This window comes from Lepisma saccharinum, chromosome 6, assembly GCF_977018435.1.
Source record: "Lepisma saccharinum chromosome 6, izLepSacc3.1, whole genome shotgun sequence".
NCBI classification, from domain to species: Eukaryota; Metazoa; Arthropoda; class Insecta; order Zygentoma; family Lepismatidae; genus Lepisma; species Lepisma saccharinum.
In genome coordinates, this window is record NC_139234.1 from 93,628,094 (window position 1) to 93,649,628 (window position 21,535).

The 21,535-nt window shown below is 36.0% G+C and overlaps 1 protein-coding gene across 9 annotated transcripts in view; it reads left to right on the forward strand.

The window, feature by feature from the left end:
* kmr (pleckstrin homology domain-containing family A member kramer) overlaps nt 1–21,535 on the forward strand; it is a 291,215-nt gene that overhangs the window by 208,099 nt on the left and 61,581 nt on the right. For 7 of the 9 annotated variants that reach the window (XM_083124233.1, XM_083124241.1, XM_083124238.1 and 4 more), the window contains 4 exons: nt 9,737–9,885; nt 12,245–12,412; nt 18,856–18,948; nt 20,434–20,649. In XM_083124233.1, the coding sequence (XP_082980359.1) occupies nt 9,737–9,885; nt 12,245–12,412; nt 18,856–18,948; nt 20,434–20,649 (626 nt within the window). The remainder of the gene's footprint in view (nt 1–9,736; nt 9,886–12,244; nt 12,413–18,855; nt 18,949–20,433; nt 20,650–21,535) is intronic. The other 2 variants (XM_083124235.1, XM_083124240.1) reach the window with 2 other exon arrangements.

Sequence of the window (21,535 nt, forward strand, 5' to 3'; positions counted from 1 at the left end):
TCAAAGGTAGGAAAAGATGGCGACATTAGGGCTGACTATCAGAAAAAGTGTACATAACCCCTCCCTTTCGAAAATCCTGGGCACGCCACTGGCGGCCACATGCATTCTGTTATGCTTTATTACACTATCGCTGGTATTTTTTAACACTGATGCGTGTAACGTTCAGAATAAGTCATACCACTTCTACATCTACTATACCCCTCCCCCCCCCCAGCAATGTTAAAAGTTGAATAATTAAATGGAACGGAATTTTTCCAGTGTTTCGCTCGTGAATTTGGGATAGGATTCCACACTCCATCTTTCGGTTCGCCAATGCAGCATCTTAATCAAATTTGGAAGCAGCATGCACACATGCCTGCGTGCTTCAGTTTTGCTCGTAGACGACGATCACCGGTAGTGATTTTGCTCATTACTGGTTGGCAACACTGGGCGGAACATTTGATAATGAAGTGTGGTGTTTGCGGGGTTAGGTATGCATGAGTAGGGAGGGATAAAATCTTGCAAGGAGGTGTTTGACATTAATACCATAGTTTTATGAGCTGAAATTTAGCGAAATGACATCAATTTTGCAGTTAGTGCAGGATTATTAAAATGTCAATGTTATTACGAAATCGTTGTCGCGTTGTGACGTGCTAAAATGTGATTTTTCAGGGTCACGAGTTTCACGCGGTTGGTGCTTCCTGTAACTAATACTGTTGCCACTGGAATTGTTTATCTTATCTGACATTATATTCTGCTTAAATGTGTGTGTATGTATATTTTATGGCTGAGCCGTTACCGATACCGGCCGATACTTTTTCGACGTTTTGATCGCTCGCGGGGTGTGCAAAAATGACAAGCGACACTTTCGCGGGGTCTAATTATCCTGGAAGTTATGCAAAATTCGAAATTTCCATTGATTTTCTACAAATAGGCTATATGTGAAATAACTGTATTTTATGATTCCATAAGAGGTACTTTGATTTTCTGATGTAATTCTTGAATATTTTAAATGAAAACTCTGGTTACAATTTTCAAGAATTGGTATCGGTGGTAGTTTCGATATCGTTTCAGCTCTAATATATATATTTATTCATGTGTCCGTGTATGCAGGTACGGTATTTGCAGGAGGATGAGGGGAAATTCGACCCCTTATGTTGCTAATTTCTGCCCACACTGGGGGGGGGGGTATATGTAATTTATATAGTGTATTAATGCTTGAAGAGTAGTTACTGGAATCTTTCCACTGGAAAAAAAGGAAAAACGAAACTGTATATAGATACCTCTTTTTTTACACAAGCCCTCACAGGAGCTGAAACCGGCCCCATCAGACAAAATAAGTTAATGTTTTTTATGCTTGGGCTACAGTATATGTGCATTTATGTGCATCTGTTATATTTTCAGTTATTTTAAGACATTAGATTTATGTTCATTCCGTTTTAACTATCCTTAAATATTTTACATTTTTCGTTCTTTGTTAAAGTTGACAGTTCAGCACTGAACAGTGATTCTTATTTTTGAAAATGTTCTGCATCCATACAAGAGTGTAACTAGGAATTTTTGTTCAGGGGAAGTTGATAAAAGCATGGGCGTCCGCAGGATTTTTTCCATGGATGGGCAAGCAAGATAATTTTTTCCAGGGGGCCATTATCTTCTCCCATAATAGTGATGCCCCCTCAAAAAACACCGTTTTAGTCTGAAATTATCATGTTCCTTCAACACCCTTATAATAATTAACATAAATTACTGTGACTGAAATGAAATTATGTGTGAAACATATACTTTTAGGAGGACCTTCATTTTCAAAGGGGGCGTGGCCTCCCTTGCCCCTTCCGGACATCCATGGATAAAAGATAAAATAATAGTTTAAATATTCACATGTCCACCCTTACTCTTGTGACCATCGGCAGTACTAAAGGGGTGCTTGGGGAATGCTATCCCCCATTGAAGGAAATTTTCATAAAGTACTCCTCCCCCCAACTACTGTAATGTTGCTATGTTGACCATACAAGCATCCCCCAGCTCGGAATTTCCACTTTGACCACTGACCATCACACACAATTTTTCACTGAATTTCATAAACTTTACCACTTGAATAAATTCTACATAATTTTTACTGTAAGGTCAGAACCTTTACGTTAAAAAAAGCTTTAGTAAATAGTATTAATCTTTTCAAAAATAAAAAAACAAACTTACCCCCACACCCCCTATACGCCTTCATGGCGTGGTGCTATGCACAGGGGAACACTTTACCTTTTACCTTTTTATGATTGTGACTAGAAAACTTTTTAGCCTGAGGAAAAAATTAAAATTCTGTGAATTTTACAGTGATATGTTATTGATGTTTTCAAATAAACAAAAACAATTCTTCTTGTGCACAATGATAGGCTTTGAAATCATTTAAGCCAAAATATTGAAGCTGTGAAATTTGTAATTTTGTGCATTACTCTTGTGACATTTTGTCCATTTCCTTTTGTAATCAATTGCAGGCTGATATAGCTTGAAAAACCAAGCGAGATATTATGGTCTATTTTTGTAATACTGTAATCATGTAAAAAAACAACAAACAAAATAAAACGTATAGCTAATGCGTCCATAAGGCCAATAGTGTTGACACCTCAGAAAGAGTTCCATTTTTCTTACAAATCGAACATGAAATTGCACATTTCAAATGTACAGGGTGAGCATAAAGTCTTTCCCTGATTACAAATTTTATTGCTAAAGAACTATGCTAGATACAGATATGCGGTTTGTTGGAAATTGTAGCTTAACTCATAATGTTTTGTTATCAGTACACTTCGACATGTGCTCCCTTTGTTGCCCTTAGAACGTCTAGGCGATACTCAATTTCTCTCCATGTCTTTGCCAACATCTCTTCCGTCACCGTCTCTATAGCATCCCGTATTCGTGTCTGAAGAGTTTGCATATCAGGAACTGGTGAACTACACTAGTAACTTAAATCAGTGTTGCATACTTTAGAAGTTACAGATGTCTGTATTGTCACCAAATTTAGAACCTTACCAGAATTGTCACTAAGTTAGATATTGCCGGACATTCTAAGTATTTTTTCCATAAATGTCATATTTTTCACTTTCAATTATGTATAATCTATCAAATTTACTAGATTTTCTTTTTTTACTCCCAGAGTTTCATATGTCATATATATATTTCAATATTAATAATAAAATAATATTTATCTGCATGTGTGCCAAAACTGGGAGGGGGGGGGGGCAGGCCTCGTGTTCTCATTTGGCCCCAACTTTCAACTGATTTCATTTTGTAATGAATTATTATTTGTGTGATGGAAATTTTATAAATTAATGAAGGATTTTGTGTGAGAACGTTTTAAGTCATTTCCTCAGATTTCAAATTTGTGTTATTTACTTTATTTAAGATTACGTAAGTTTTGCACACAAGGACTTTGCATAAACCAGGTGGAAATTACACAGGATTCTGCTCTGAAATGGGCACATCAACAACATTTATCACTCGGTGTGAGTGTCCAGTATGCTTGTGCATTTACTGTATTTCAATATTTCCTTTTGCAAACCTGAATTGAGGAAAACGTATTGTACATTATGATTTTGAGCAAGAATAGAGGAAGAAGCTTGGGAATACTGTGGTCTTCATGCTCTTGAATGAGCCTGTCCGTTGAAAAAACGGTCACTATTTTTGTTACCCTTCGGAATAGTCAAGTACAAGTTGAAAATATTCTGTTTTCAATATGCCACTGTTTTATGTAATCAGGATTAGAATTTTTTTTACTTATACCTGTAAACACATGTGTGCTACTTAATATTGCATTGATGTGACTGAAAGTTGCAGTGTCACATATTTATATCAATACGTAACCAATGTTCAAAACACTACTCACGTGTGTGTTTAAGGGCCAGGTGACCCAAGCGATTGCCTGATGGACCAGACTGGGGCATCCCAATTGCGTAGCACCAAATCCTTAATTGTGATTACATAAACGTGGCTATTTGTTTACCAAAAGAGTTGAGTTTGTGTAGACAAAAATAATTGAAGTTACTGCTGCATGGCATAATAAGTATATTGCAAAAGCATATAGCAATTTAAGCTAACAGACTACTTTACAATTTTTCAAAGGTTAGCTCAAGTGTGCTTATCCTTAGGTCCCAACTATTGATTTATATATATAACAAAACCCTCCTCTTTTCCTGCAAACCAAAATAAATCGGTATTTATGCTTTGTTTAGCTTTGGACCACACCAAATCTCTGAAGAAATCAGCACCACTACAAGCCAGATTTTCCATCTTGATCTGTAATTGTTTTATTTTTTTTATAAACATTGGTCAGTAAAAATCCACATTTATTTTTGCTTCCGTATACAATTTGTGATTTTTTTGTTATAATTTTTGCACTTTTGTTCATTATGGCTTTCCAGTGAGATAGAAGATTTTTATTCTTTATACAGTATGTAACATTGTTATTCGTACACATAGAATTTCCGAGGAAAAAATGTCATATCTACTAGTAAATATAATCATTTTCATATGTACCTGGAAATTAATGTTAATGAAGGTTTCATCAACAAATGTCAATAAGAATGTATGTTCAAAGTGTATAAACAGAGCATATAATTTATGTGAGAAGAGAAGAACATGCTGTTTCATGCATCATTGTTATTCATACAGGCAAGAGTTTCAATCTTCCTTCCATACAGCACCACCACTATTAGGGCGATTTCGTGCAGTTTGCAACTTTGTAACAATTTTGAACATGCAGGTGCGCTCCCTGTGAAGCGGAATGCTGGCGTGGGTATTGTTGTAGGCCTATCTATCAGCATGTTCGAAATGTGCAAGGTGAAGGAACTTAGTTCCGATCAGAAGGATGTTACTATAAATTTGGCCCTTAGAGGTTATTCGTTAAGAAAAATTGGACAAACAGTCAATAAATCACACTCCACAGTTCAATATTTGGTATAGCCTTGTTGGAGTCCAGTTAAAATAGCAATGACTTTCAAATCTGCACATATTTTCCATTTGTAGTTGTTGTATTTAATTGATTGAAGGAGGAATTTTAGGCTATCATACGATTCTTTCTTTTGCACAGAGTAACCAATAGGGATTGACGGCAATTGATTGTTGTTATGAAGCAGTACAGCTTTTAGACTTAATACCTATGCATCTATGAACAACCGCCACTCCTCACAGATGTGCTTAATGCCCATAGCTCCCGATAAACCATTAATATCACTGCAGTATATCAGATCTCCTTCGGTAGAAAAGTATTCTTCCAACTTTTTCTGACGGCCACGATAAAATGACACCTTCACATTACTAGCCAGAAAATTCCATTGTTGAAGTCTGGAGGCTAATAGCTCTGCCTTGGCTTTTGAAAGTTCAAGATCTCTCACTAAATCATTCATTTCACTCTGGCTAACCTTGTGCTGTTCTGTAAGTTTAACATCACCTGCAAAGTCTGGATCTGTAGATGTGGAAGGTTGTGGATCGTACGGTTTGTCTTGTGAGTCTACGGAATAGGATTCAGGGGACGTTGGAACAGGTAGGCCACAGGACGAGTAGCAGAACGAATATTTGGAAATACAATTGTCTTCTTTTTAGTATTGGACATACATTGTATTGGTGGGACCATACAAAAAAAAAAAAAAAAAACAATCGTCTGTATGATTAGTGGGCTCCAACCAAATCATGGGAATAGCAAATGGCATCGATGGTCTTCTGTGATTCAACCAGTCCAGCAGATTCATGTAGCAGGTCTTACAACAGAAATGTGGAGCCCACATCTTATCTCATCTCCGAATTTGCAGTATTTACCGAAATACAAATTGTATGCTGTTCTTACAGCAATTTCTCCGCTATCCAGAAAACACAATTTGACCACAAACATAACAAAAATTGTTAGCATTGTCAATGCATTTACGTGGCATTTTTTACCAAATCACTCAGAATTATAATTAAATGCCAACCTTGCCATAAACGAACCATGTAATACGCAAACACGATCTTCGATAAATGCACACACACCTCACAAAACAATGAATAAAGATATTTTGTGGCTGGTCTTGAACATTTCCCCCTTTCCTTACAACAAATAAACAAAGGATAAGAAAAACTCAACATTTTACAACTATGCAATACCATATAATAGGAAATTCTTCAAATTAACAATGCCCTGTAACTCAATTATAATTAGTCAATTACAATTTTTAACGACAGTTTCGCAATTAGGGGACCAATATGGACTAGAAATTGTATATATCACTCATGTCGCATTTTGGCTGTTGACGAGTGTTATTTGTTTTATGTTAAAATATGTTTAGGAGGTGGAGAAATACAGAGTGTTTCAAAAGTCTGCAACCCAAACATTAAAAATTTATATCACAAAAACCGTAAGAGATATTTACATCGGGTTTGCAGCATTATAAAGCCTCATCCTTTGAAATATTTTCCAATGCTTAACATTATCAATTTATTCCATACAGAAAATTAAATAAATTAATAACTGGCTGAAGGCAGCATTAAAATTTTTCCAGAAATGCACTTTTGAGTGAGAAAACTATATAAGAAATTATCGGAGAGTCACAATTAGACGTCTGATGACTGATGCCATATCAATCTGTCATTTACGACTAATAATGATCATATGCAGCATTTGATTGATTTATGACTGGCGATTTTATGGGTTGAGTGAAAAAGTGCCATATTTGGGACATATCTCCGTAGCTGGCAACACTAGCAGGTCGAAAATTTGTCAACAGACGCACACAATATGTGCTTAAATATTGGGCCTACATTTGCATGAAAAATCAAAATCATAATTTTGTACTGAAATTTGACTTGTTGTAAGTGTAAATTTCTACGCACCTGGCAACCCTGCCATTCTAACACAGCTGTTACGAAATGGTAACGGCGAGGCATAAGTGCGGCTACTACACGTTCATATTTGTCAAGGTTTTTTTGGGTTTGTGTCTACTTTTTTATTATTATAATTTTTACAATTTGGACATTAAATGTTGGGATTAAATCACTAAACTAATCATGTAGGCTATCACTGGGTCAATAAATTTGTTATCATTTATCCAAACAAAAACAATTACAATATTTTATAAACGTTGTTAATTTGCTGAAAACATCCGGGAATTGATCTTCAACTGTAAATACCAACTCTTAACAATTTGTGGAATCATTTGTTGGTGTTTGATATTGTTGGTTGCTGTCAAGTCGGAAAAGAGAAACAGTCTGACAACAACAGCAAATGTGTCAATTTTACAGGAGATGCTCAAAGCGGGTGCCCTTCTCATGGATACATAATCACACTCTTCTAAGTATGTTGGTTAAAAAGACTTGGTGAAGTGTTTCCTCCTGAATGTTCAAAATTGCAGTTTCAATGTTGGTCTTTAATTATTGCAGAGTGGTTGGATGTGTCCTGTAAACTACTCCTTTGAGGTAACCCCAAAGGTAGAAATCTAGAGAGGATAAATCTGGTGATCTGGGAGCCACAAATTTTTGGAAATAATCCTTTCATGAAAAAAGTTGCGCAAAAACGCCATAGTTTCGTTGGATGTATGTCAAGTAGCAAGTACCATCTTGCTGAAACCAGCAATCGCTTTCATCCTCTTGAAGCAGGGAAATAAACTGAGTGATGATATCTCGGTACACAATACAATCCACTGTTCACTCAAATAAAATGGTATACAGGGGGATACGTCGGGGTATGGCACACCATTCTCCAAGTTTTTGTGGATGGAGCGGTACCTCATGGAACGCATGAGGATTTTCAGAAGACCATTTTCTGCTATTTTGGCTGTTGACATAACCATTCAAATGGAACCAGGCTTTAACAGTGAAAAACAAGGAATTAATTAATGATGCCATTTTCTTCGATGAGATATCGAAACAACCTGCAGTATTTCAAGCGTGTATCTTTATCAAGGTGTCGCAGTTCTTGAACAGCGCGAACGCGATATGGTTATAGGGTAGCTTTCTTCACAGCCCTATGAGCACTGGAAAGTGACAAGTCCGCTTAAGACGCAAGTTTCCTCAGGCTTTTGAAGATTGTTCCAGGCATGTACGCACATCGATTAAAGATGATGGCGACCATTTCTTGTTTTGTCCCATACACTTCCGGTTCCTTGAAATAGACACACTAGTCGTAAAACAGTTGCAGGGTATTTATCTTGAAAAACTTCTTCACATGAGTGTAAGAATGAGTAGTAAAATACTCCTAAACAATGCACATGCACTTCTCCAATGAATACGCCATGCTGAATCAACCACGCACTGTAGTGGCGAAGTGTGAGCGAAGAAAATTTGGGTAGCCAGGGGCTGCCTAGGATTCTCTCAAGGGTCCTATTTCGCTACAAAATCATGATTTATGATTTTTAACGTAAATGTATGGACAATACTTAGGCACATATTGCATGTGTCTGGTGACAAAATTTCAACCTGCTAGTGTTGCCAGTTACGGAGATATGTTCGAAAAATGGCACTTTTTCATTCAACCCATAAAATCGCCAGTCATAAATCAATCAAATGCTGCATATGATCATCATTAGTCGCAAATGACAGATTGACATGGGATCAGTCATCAGACGTATAATTGTGACTCTCCGATAATTTCTTATATAGTTTTCTCACTCAAAAGTGCATTTCTGGAAAAAAATTAACGCTGCCTTTCGCCAGTTATTAATTTATTTTTTTCTGTGTGGAATAAATTGATAATGTTAAGCATTGAAAAAATATCTGAAAGGATGAGGCTTTATAATGCTGCAAACCTGATGTAAATATCTCTTACGGTTTTCGTGATATAAATTTTCAATGTTTGGGTTGCATGACTTTTGAAACACTCTGTACTTCAGGTAAGAAAAATTGTAACTGGTAGAAGATAACTCTCAACAAACACAAATCTGAGAGCAAGTGCAAGGCACACAATCATATGAAACATCCAACTGGAACTGCTAGCTATGTAATGAAATAAGTTCGTACAATTACAAGTTTAAAGAGGTGTTCTCCTGCTTCCATACATTTACAGCATTTTTTAAAGGAAATTTTCACTAACCTATCAGTTTCTATTCCGAAATTGCTTCAATTTCTGTCCTGATATATATATATTTTTTCAATACTTGTAATGTGTTGCTTCAAGTTTAAAAACTCGCCACGCAGACATCATGGGAATCTCTATTTCTTGCGCAAGTCTCCGTAGGGATTTTTGAGGAGTATGTTCTAATCATGTCCCAACTCAGTAAGCACATGCTGTTTCACCCTTCGCTTCTTATCAAGAACAGACCGTGTTTCCGAAGTTTTCGAACACTGTACAACACAGGAACATCTGGGAATTCTGCTGCCAAACTCCTTCTAGCTTCCATACAAGAATTCGTAATGACAAGAGTCGTACATAAATTTCGTTGTTTTAAATTGTACATATAGCGTGGCATTATTAGACGGCGAAAAAAATCACCAATAATACGTAAACAAAAACAAAACAATCTAAAACACTTGTTGAGACCTTAACACTTCACAAACACGTGCAATCTGGATACTGATGCACTGAATGTGTCCAGTGCCAAGGTTAGCGTAAAGCTGTGGGTTGAAATGCTGGCAGACGTGCCCTCACTGCAGGGCACGCTAGCCACCACTCACTTGACCATGAAAAGCACTGTATAAGTTTTCCACAGATTCCAAGTGTGTCCTGACTTTCTTTTTTTTTCTGAGCAAATAAGAAATGATGGAGCGAGTGTATTACTAAAAGGTGGCAATCTTTCATTTTCAGCTTCAGCATCTGGGTCTGTCCATGATCCTCTGATAAGACAAGTGCAGTCACTGGAGAAGCCTTTGTCATGGATAGGTCAGCCAAGTAATCTCAGCGACATCCGAGGCAATCCAGGAAGTATGTCTGACTCGGAGCCATATGCAAATAAAGTAAGTTGTTAAATGGAGAAGTATTTTTATTGAGATAGAATACAGTGACGTATTTGGAAAATTTGACTTTGTTTACTGCAACAATCCTTATTTATTGTATATATTTATTTTCATCCCTCCTTCATTAATTGGATATCATAGAAATAAAACACCAGGCAAGTTAAACAAAAAGAGAAGTCTGACAGCAACTTCAAATTTTCTGGCAATTTCTATATTTTTCATAAAATTTCCCTTTTTACCTGAAATTGGACCTCGAGTCCCCTTCACCAAGGGAAATTTATCTTCATGTAGCAACACTGCCACTGCCAAGTGTGGCACATAAAGCAGGAAGGAAGAAGCAGTGTTCTCCTGCCAGTACTGTTTGGAGTTGTGGCAGGTCATGTCTTTCTTTTAAATAGCCACTCGATCATTTCCCTTCAGCTCCCCCACATCCCTGCATGTAATTGGGGTGATGGAAAATGATGAGTGACATATGTAAATCAGTAAATTGGACATATCTTGGTGTGTGTGAAGCATGGTGACATGAAAGAAAATGTTCGAAGAGATCGCCATGAGCATCAAGGCATGTCTGCACACGTCTTGCCATGTTACGGAAGACTGCCGCCAACATAATGGGAGGCACAGCATCACACGATAAACACACGCTGTTCTGTTCCACTGTATACTGAACCATACTTTTCTGTACTGTACTACAAACACAAACCACACTGTACTCTGTATCAGGTGCTTCACAACAAGAACACACACCCACAATCTCATAACTGTAACACAGCAACAAACATGCATCCGTAAGACTGCATTGAATGGCTGACTCGCACATGTGCACACCTAGAATGCTCATTCTTATGATTTCACTATGCTTCTCACACACCAAGGTATGTCCTTAGCAAATGTTATTAAATTACAAGAACTACTTATTTTTTTATATATGCGAAAATCTGGGGCCAAGAGTGAGTGAGACACCCCTTATAAAAGTATAAGAAGCTTGGTTTACTAGGTTGGTATCATGGAGAACATGCCATTGATAGCATATTATTTTATATGCACAATTCTCAGTTTTTCATGATGCTTTAAGCATGTGGGAACTTTAAATGGATGGATCTAGCTGAATCAACAGAAATTAGTGAAAAGGAGAAAAATCAAAGAGCCACTAACAAAATCTCAAGTGCTTATAATACGTAAGATATCGTATGCAATATGTACAGTGGAACTGCCATTACATAATTTTTTGTAACTTAGAAATTGGGAAATATTAAAATATCAACACTTTGCTTCTTTAGAATCAGGAAGTTTAAGTTATAATACATGCAAATGTATAGAACGTTGATTGCTGCAATAGAAAAAAAATCCCTGGGGCCATGGTGTTTTATTATGAGAATATAATAAAAACTTGAAAGGAATATTTTTCTTGATGACTAGATGAAAAATTGTTTTTTGAATTATTTTATGTGGGTGAGTTATATTTAGCTCACAGCATATTTATTGGTTTTTTACAAGCATTGTTATTGTTTTTTTCTGAGCATTGAGTCTTTGTTATTTGTAACAGGACTCTGCCGTATACTATTGGATCGATATCATTCGAGGAGCTGAGTAGCAATAATTTAAGGCCAAAAGCACAATCAGAAAACCTTGAAACAGAGTGGAAATGTTTTTTTTTTGTTTTATTCCCATATTTAAGTGAAATTTAAGGCTAACATAAATATAAAAGAAGTTAATGTACATCTGTTCCATGCTTTTTAAATTGTTTGTATTAATTGTAACAATAACAGCATCACGAAATAAGATTTTCACAAAGCATCTGCAAAATTTTGTCCACAGGCCCTCTCTTCATGTAACACGTATGTTCTAGCATGGTAGCGTGAGTTGCTTGTGCACCACAAGGCTCACAAGGTAAAGAGATGTGTGAGTTAAATATGCTTCACGAGGCCCTTGTCATAAAATTAGCATGCATTAAATACAACTCACGTGGCAGTTAACTTCATATTCTAGGAATGTAGAATCAGAGAGGCTTCCCCAATGGAGCAGTAGTAGCATCGTCACCTTGTAATCAAGGGATCCTGGGTTCGATTCTCGGTGGAGGCACATAGTGGTTCGGATTCCACTTTAAATTGTAGGTCCAGTCCCGTTTAGCCTTACTGTGCATAAAGTGGATGTAAAACACCGAATCAGTCAATGTAGAACCAGAGTTCCATTGTACTTAATTTTATCCACACAGTAGAGTGTATTACAATAGTTACTTTTATATTTACTTTTATATTTGTTTTTATTAATTTTTTTTATTGTTTAATGTTTATTTGTTTTGTCCCATTTATGTTTTTATTTTTGTTTTTCTAATTACTTTAACCCACTTGCCTATTAGCAGAATGAACAAGATGGAATGTCAAACCCATGGGGTCTGAATGTATCAGCAGGTGATCTCCTTGGTCGAACTCATGAGGAGTTAGTGTTGTTTCTTATTCAACTCCGGAGACAGAGTGCAACAGTTTGTAAAGCAATGGAAATGTGCCATATGGAAATTGAAAGTCAGGTGTGCATGTATGCTTTTTATTCTTTTTTGAATTCCTGGTCAGCCAGACCTGTCAGTGAATTGGATTTATGATTTATGTAGCTAACTAGTAGAAACAAAGGAGCCTTTGCTAGGGGATTATGGGTCCCCAATAATTTCAACATATTATTATTATTATTATTAATATTATTTTTTTAAATTAAGCACTTCTTACTTCAAGTGTCTATGGTAGTAATTCTAGAAACTACCATATTTACTCACGTATAATGTGCACTTTTTTCCCCAAAATGTTTGCCCTCAAAAACTGTGGTGCATATTACACATGGAATAATTTGGACAGCTAACATGAAAGCATGCATATTTTCACTATGTCACTATGTATGTATAACACGTATATGTCAACAGGTGCAAATAAAAATTATCAGGTTAAATTTCTTTGGTAATAATATTTTTTTTAAAAAATCACTATGAACGTGAAATGACCATTTCACATATTTCACTTTGTAATGGGATGTTTTACAGCATCAAGAAAAGTGGTGCTGTTCTGGCAGAATTCGAGCATGCACCTCCCATCACACGGGATGTATATCAGTGGTATTTGTCAGGCAAGAAATAATGGAAAATAACTCCCCGAGTGCTGCAAATCTACAAGAGAATAAACAAGGTAGTTACAGAAGTAAAAGCTATGGGATGCTAAGCACAGTGGAGGGAGAAGGGGGTGGGGGGTGGAATGGGTTGGTAACTCATTGAATAGTTATTATGTCATTCACTCTTGATCCGCATAGCAACAGCTTTACGAACTACAACTAAGAAAGCCATTTCTTGAACTTTGATTCATTGATTGACTTTCTTTATTTTACTTCGCTTTTTGTGCCACTTTTGGCTAATTTAGGAAGATGGGTCCCCAATAATGAAACTGATGATTGGACGCTAACAAATATCCATGCTCAGGACAGGATTCGAACCCAGGACCACTGGCATCGTAGCACATTTCTTGAACTTGTGTTTTACTGAACAATACAGTGTGTCCGAGAAAAAATATACCAATAAAGAATTTAAATAACTCAACAATCGTTAACGACAGAAATGTCAAATAATGTTTATTTGGAAGAGAAAATCATAGAATTTTTTTAACGAAAGAACATGAAAAAAATTTCACCTTAGTAGATCTCAATGTGTGCTCCTTTGGTGGCGTGACAAACATCAAGGCGGTACTCAACCTCCATCCAAGTGTTCTTCAATATTTGATGAGTGACGGAGCCACATGCATCGATAATTTTTTCACGGAGATCATTGAGGTCTTGTACAGGTGCTTGGTAAACCATAGTCTTCACATAACCCCAAAGGAAAAAGTCCAAAGGAGTCTGGTGACTGTGGTGGCCATTTAATGGGTCCACCCCTCCCAATTCAATTACCAGTGAAATTGTTATTAAGGAAGTTAGTAACACAACGGGCATAATGTGGGGGGGGGGGGGCATCCTGCTGAAACATGTACCCATGAGGTATACGAGGTACAGCATACTGTTGCAACATTTGCAGGTAACTAGCACCTGTAACTGTAGCTTCCTCAAAGAAAAAGGGCCCAATTACGGTATCTCATGTCAAACCGCACCACACATTCAACTTGGGGCTGTCGCGTTCATGTTCAACAACTGCATGGGGATTCTGCTCACCCCATATTCTACAGTAATGCCTATGCACTTTTCCAGAAATGTGGAAGGTAGCCTCATCTGAAAATGTTACGCGTGTCAGGAATTCATTGTCATCATCAATGTGTGATAGCACTTCACTAGCAAAATCAAACCTAGTGGGTTTATCACTGTGCTTTAGTTTCTGAACAAGCTGTAACTTGTAGGCTCTAAGCCTTAACCTTTTATGTACGATATCATGCACAGTAGAACGTGGAATTTGAAGTTGAGAACTAGCACGTCTCACAGATTTACGCCGGCTTTTCTGGAAAGCTTCCTGAACTGCAACCACTTTATCCTCGCTCACACGCTTCTGACCACTACCTTTCTTCCTCAACAAAGACCCTGTTTCCAGCAATTGTTTATGCCATTTAATAATGTAATGACGTTCTGGTGCTTCCTGTCCATATTGTTGCCGGAATCTTCTTTGTACCGTTACAGAAGACTTCAATTCTGCAAACCAAAAGCAGCACTCAACTTTCTGATGAACAGTAAACGGCGCCATTGTACAGACTACTCACGAACAAAGCAGTGCATGCACTTAATTATGTTACGATTTTTTCTCTTCTGGTGGTAAAAAAAATCCTTTCTTCCCTCTTCCAAATAAACGTTATTTGACATTTCTATCGTTAATGATTGTTGAGTTATTTAAATTCTTTATTGGTATATTTTTTCTCGGACACACTGTATATACAAGATATAATTGTTTGTCCCTTTTCCCCATCAAAAATCAGGGTGCGCGTTATACATACATAAATGTGGTATTAATACTGGAATTTGAACTTTAATTCTAGGTGAATTTTGTTCACAGATGTGTGCAAATTAGGTGTGCAAGTACAGTGTTTGTTTATCATACTTCTTTTGCAGGGTTGCTACGCATCTGGAAACATGGAAAGCAGGGAAGTGGAAATGTCAGGGAATTTTGCAGATCATCTGCAATTTCTATGAACAGGGTGGGGCACGAAATGGCATATACTGTACTTTTCATACCGTTGAGTGTTGGAGTACTATATTTTCACACAATGCAATTTGGTTCATGCTTGGTTCAACAGATGGGAGCCTGTAACAATGTAACACATAGGCACCCCAGCCTGCCCCTGGCTGTAGTTTATGGAACATGGCCAATACGGGAAGATTTACACTGCAGCAGAAAGTAAAGAAAAACAGTTTTGTTTCCTTCCACAATTATTGGCAAGCGGAAACCCATTGGTTTATTTTATGGTTTATGCAAGATGAGGCTCGCCTGCATTCAGTGAACATTGTTTTGGACTTCCTGCACAATCAGTTTGGCCTTCATGCCATGTTCATTGTTTTCCAGATGGTTTTCTTGGTGGAGCAATGTGGCCCTCACACAGCCCCGATATTAACCCATGTGACTTCTTCTTGTGGGGCTACCTAAAGGGGAAGGTGTAACTGTAGAGCAAGTGCAAGCCAACACCAATATCTTTTTCCAGAGATTGAGATAGGATTTGTGTCACCGAGTTGTCAATAACATGAGAGTCCGTCTGAAAATGGTTCTACAACAAGAAGGTGGACATTTTGAACATGTGCTAGCTCCCCACATTGTAGTATGTGTAATTTAATTTCTTTGTACTACATATTTTGTGTAATAAACAATGTACAAACCATTTTGAATGGATGACATTTCGTGCCCCACCCTGTATTTTGGAGTCTGAAAAAGTTGCAAATTAAAATCGGTTCTTATGATTCCACTCCCCAAAAAGATTCAGTTCAGAAACTTCCTCTCATCCTTATGATTCTCAGTCTGGGGTACAAAATTATGGTTCCTTTGAATTTCGTTCTACATAGACTCGTAGGCAATATATTTAATTTTCACTTTTTTATACCACATTTTGAAAAGAATATGAAAGTAGAAGTTGTAGTCCAAGCATACTGATTGATATATAAAGTAGGTTAACAATATGATCATAATTGTCAGAAAGGTTGGTGAAGAAGAGGTTATCATCTATTATTTTACAGATCTTGGTCTTGTTGTCATGTATATTTTGGTGTAGCATGAAAGATTATAACACTAGTAGAAATGGTGTCAATTGTCTTTATTGTTTGAATTTTCGCGTGCTTGGAATGAAATTTGCTTTAAAAGATGTGGTGAAAGTGAATATTCATAATAATTAACAGACCTATATATTGAAAAGAACAGGTTCCAAAGCAAAAATCGTGTTTATAAATATATCTGGAAGAAATTCATTTTTGGACTGGAAAACCTGGATATGTGAGGGAATTTCATATCAAAAAATCGCAGCAACCCTGTTTTGGGTTTCTCTAGAATTTTTTTAGTTTTGACATTGTATGTTTCTATTTTTAAGGATGTCAGACATGCAGCAATTTGAACATGAAACTCATTAAATTTAACATAGAATCTGTTAATTGTTGCTACATCAAATATACTTTTAAAATATGACAATTATAATGTAAAAAATTGTTACTGTAATTTCAACATAACATTTTTTGTTGTTTTCTTTGCACAAAGTAAGACAATCCAGGATCATGTACTAATGATGTAAACATATTTTGGGTCCATTTATGCTTAAGTTTGGTGGAGGAGGTTGTTTAAAAGAATATTAAAATTTATTCATAAATAAATATAGTAATTCATGTAACAAATTTTGAAAGTTGTAGTTTTTTTTTTGTTTGATACTGGTAATTCATATTTGTTTTTAATTCAACTTTGCTTCGGATAAATAGACAAATTGAAGTATCAAATTACATATAAGAAAGAATACCAAAAGTGGTGTCCAATGCCTAAGTTTTTCGCATGACTTTTCGCAATCACTTAATTTAGGTCATGGATTCTTGTTTGTCTTCTGAATCCCATTCCTTCAGTCATCTTCTTTTCATCGATTGATTTAGTTTATTTTACTTTGCTTTTCTGCCACTTTTAACAAATTGACTTCTTTAATTAACGAGATGGTATGAATAAGCATTGTTCATTAAATCAACAAAAATCACAGCCAAAAGCAATTCTTTATTTTAGTAATGCAACAATGATGATTCAAGCAAGTATGGTTCAAGTAATATGCACAAATTGGTACTGTATCAGTAGCTTTACAGCAAAGCAGCATTATGCAATAATGGGTTTTGGAAGTCATATGCTGTATTACAGTCTGAAGAACCTCTGTGGGTTTCAGCACCACACAGTAAATAATCTTCCAAAAGAATACATTTGCTTGCTTTTGTGTCTTTCATATTTTTAAATACTCAGGGTGGCTACTCACCAGGAATTCTGCATGAATTATTGGCTTCGGGAATTATGTGTGAATTCTGCTTGAATTTTTCTGCGTAGACGTGAAAACTTGCAACTTTTATTAATCCAAATCCCATTGAATTTATTCATATTTGTAAATGCCCTGTGGAAAGTTTTTCACAGTGTAGGTTTTATTTTTATTGAAGAAAGAAAAGTAAGCTGCGTGCAAAATAAAACAGAGTTCTCTCACTAGGAATTGTAGCTTTCCTGGTGACGTGATTTGAACAAGTGTTCTCGGGTTACCAGTCAGGTTAAATTGGCATTAGCTTCCAACGTTTCGAGGGCATACATTGCTCTCATCTTCAGGGAATGTAAAAAATGTAGACCAGTGTAGGGTTATATACACAACTATGATGGGGCAGAGCTTGGATGCTTTCTTCCTATTTGCTTGCTCTGAATCCTGGTGTTTGTATTGGCTGGTGTCGTGTTTTTACGGAGGAGTGTGTTCCAGGCGTGACTGAGTCCCATATCCCTGTTGAGATTTGTGCGTTCCTGTGAAATGGCTCTGGCTTCTTTTACTCGTCGGTCCCAGTAATCGGCACATAAAAATCCTGTGTCCCTCGGTGATGCTCTGTTCCACAAGTCCTGACTTTTCTGGTTGGAATAATGTGATGTTGCGCTGATGTCGCTGTTCGATGGTGCATCCTGTTTGACCTATATCTGGTGTCCCACACTGACATGGTGTATGGTATACTCCTGGAATGCGGTGTTCCAGGTCATCTTTCACTGAACAGAGTAGGGCCTTGGTAAAAACAAAACACCAGCCAATAGAACACTAGGATCCAGAGCGAGTCAATAGGAAGACAGCGTCCAAGCTCTGTCCCATCATAGTCGTGTATATAACCCTACACTGGTCTCCATTTTTACATCCCCTGAAGATGAGAGCAAGGTATGCCCTCGAAACGTTGGAAGCTAATGCCAATTTAACCTGGTTGGTAACCGGAGTACACTTGTTCAAATAGAGTTCTCTCAATCCGTTTACATTTTTACTGTCCTTTACAAAACACACTAACTGACAGACGGAAGATTATTGTGAGATAAGGTATTCTGAAGATGAATAGGCAGATTTGAGTTTGAAATTCTTTCAAAATTGTCAATTTCTCATAGATTTGTTTATTCCGTAACATCTGTGACTTGCATTTGAAGATGTATTTCAAGTGTGAATATGTGAAATTGCAAATGTAAACTCCGTACATTAAATTAAACATTTTAAATATATATACCTTTTAATTGAAATGATTTAGAATTTTTGGATACATTGAAATCACACAAACCCTTTATATTGTTAATATATTTTGTGTGTGTATGTGTGGGGGTCGTAATACGTTGAAATGGAGAAAACATCTGCTTGAATTATACTTGAATTTTATGATGGTCCTAGAGTGGCCACCCTGATACTATTCTTATCTGATAACTGAATTTAAGATATCAAACAGTATTGGCTCATGTGGGAATGGTTGCAGCAGTGTCAATTGTTTCTAATGCTTGTGTTCCTTTTTCTTTTCACACAGTCTCGGCTTATTGAGTTAGAGAGCCCTAAAAGGCTAGAGCACCTCCAGAAATTGGAAGAATTGAAGAGACATTTGCAGGAACTTGAAAAGCAGGTAGGTATTTAAATGTATATGTAGGAAATTTGCAAAAAAAAATATGAAATTCTGGATTAACTTTTTGGAAACTAGGTTTGACTTAATATTTCAAACTAAAATTCAATTTATTTATTTTTTTAGAAGAAATGCAAGAATGTACAGACAAGTTTTATGTGTGAATTTTATATGATGTTGCTCAGTGAATACTGTGTAATATGTCCACAAATTTGAATAAAAGGAGGCTGAAGGAAGTAAAGTTTGAATATATTAACCGCTTGCCTTACAAACTAATTTCCAAAATTCAATCCCAAATTTTGGAATTTTTTAAATCCCGTTTTTTTGTTCTATATTGTATGCTCATTACTAGGAATACATATTTTACCTGAAATATAGCTAAGAATATAGAATATCTATATGTATAAAGCTTTTATTATCTCAAGTTAACTCGGGCTACACACACACACACATGCATGAAAAATATTTCCTTTTCATGAACATAACGTAAGAAAACTTATTTTTAAAAAAGTTTATAATGTACTACCTCTGTGGCCACGGTGGCTCAGTCGGTAACGTGTCTGACTACCATGCTGAAGGTCCTGGGTTTGATTCCAGGCTGGTTCAAATCTGGGAACTTTTCAAACGTTGGAAGTGGACACTAATCCATATAATACTAAAATTGAAGTAACTGCAGATTTAGGCATGGCTTATACTACACTTTGTACAGTCATTAGTAAAAGAAATGCTATTTTAGATGATTTTTTAAAAATTAAGTAGTAAAACTATAAAATTATAGTGTCTACTGTAGTATTTCAGTATCAGTGTTCACTAATAAAGTGGCAAATGTAATGTATTTAGGAATTAAACTTTTAGATTATTTAATTTACCACTTTATGACAGAAATAGCCTGTATTACGTACATCTTGTTCCTCAAAATAGATACAATTACAGTATTTTAATAATGAAAGGACCTGATATCTAAATCTAATTTGTAAGTAATTCTCAATTATATATATTATTTTCTCTTCACCTTGACATACATGTAACTCAGGTTCAATTGTATGAATATAATGAACAAATGTTATTTTCCCGAGTATACTCGGGCTAACGAAGGATATACATTTTTGTCATTATAATAGACGTAAACATAATATCTTGCCTTTAAATGTTGTACATATGTTTTGAAAGTAGCTACATATCCATAGGATGATTAGGTCACACTAATCATTCTGTTTCTGTTATGTGTTATCTCAATAGATGAACCTATGATTTATATTTCTATGCTTTTCTGCCATCTTGAATTCTCACCTACAATATTTTAAACAGTAAAGAGTTTTTGTGACCACTCAGATGTATGTAAGCTCTTCTGTTTCTGCCAAATGCAATGAAGAAATACGTTTTCATCTACCTTCATTTATTTCAAAGTTTCCATGTTAAATATTGGAGAATGTTTTCTTGTACTTTTCTTTTTGTTATTTACATGACTTTCCAAAATTTCGTTGACAGTATGAGAAGGGAAAACCTCTAGTTAATCTGGTGGACAATATGGTGAAGCTTGGTTCCTTGTACAAGAAATCAACTCAGGGCTCAGATGACATGTTGCGGTCAAGGTACCTGGCAAAAGAAAAGCTGGAGTTCAATCAGAAGATCCAAGAACAGAGGCTGTTGGCTGAGGAACAGAAAGATTGGAATAAATTAAATCCAGATCATAATGAGTTGCAGGTAATTCCATTTTGTTATCTTCCGATACCTCTTCCAGCTGTAAAATTTTCCAATTGGTTGCTATAGCCAATATGGGTTTTTAGACACACTATTTGGAACCGATTGGTCTATTGTAATGAATTGCATTCAGTTGGAATCGATTGGTCTATTGTAATGAATTGTGTTCTATTGGAACCAATTGGTCAATTTTAATGATTTGTGTTATATTGGAACCAATTGGTGAATTGTGTTTAATTGGAAAGTATTTTGTTGTTTTCAGTACATTGATATGTAAAAAAACTACTGTTATAAGTAACAAAAAATTCTTATCTAATACAATTGTAAATACAATGGAAAAATCATACAAAGCAAGTAAAATAAATCTCTGGTAAGCATGTGGAATTTGCTACTTAGGAAAACTTTCACATACAATTTTTTTTTCAAATATATGAACACGTTTTTAAGTCTGTAGCTTCATTGTGTGTAACACACTTATAGAAAATCATGACATGTTGTTCTTCCTAAATAATGTATTTACGCGTGTATAGTGCGCGTGCATGTATAATGCGCACTCTGGTTTTGGATGGGTAAAAGTGACAAAAAATTATATCTCGTATATAATGCCCAGTACAATACAGTTTCAAGAAATAGCTTTCTTAGTTGTAGGTTGTAAATCTGTTGCTATGCTGATCTGAATTTACACACTCCATGTATGTCATATTATTTGGCCAGTAATACCTTTTATTTTTATTATATTTTTCCTTATGTTTTCTTTCATCCAAAGTACCATAAAAATCAGAATGTTTCTTCATTTTTTGATGAACTTATTTCAACAGCATTTCACATTAGTGTCGTTATCTTGTATGGAATACTGTTTCCATATTCAGAAACTGCAGGATTCAAGCTT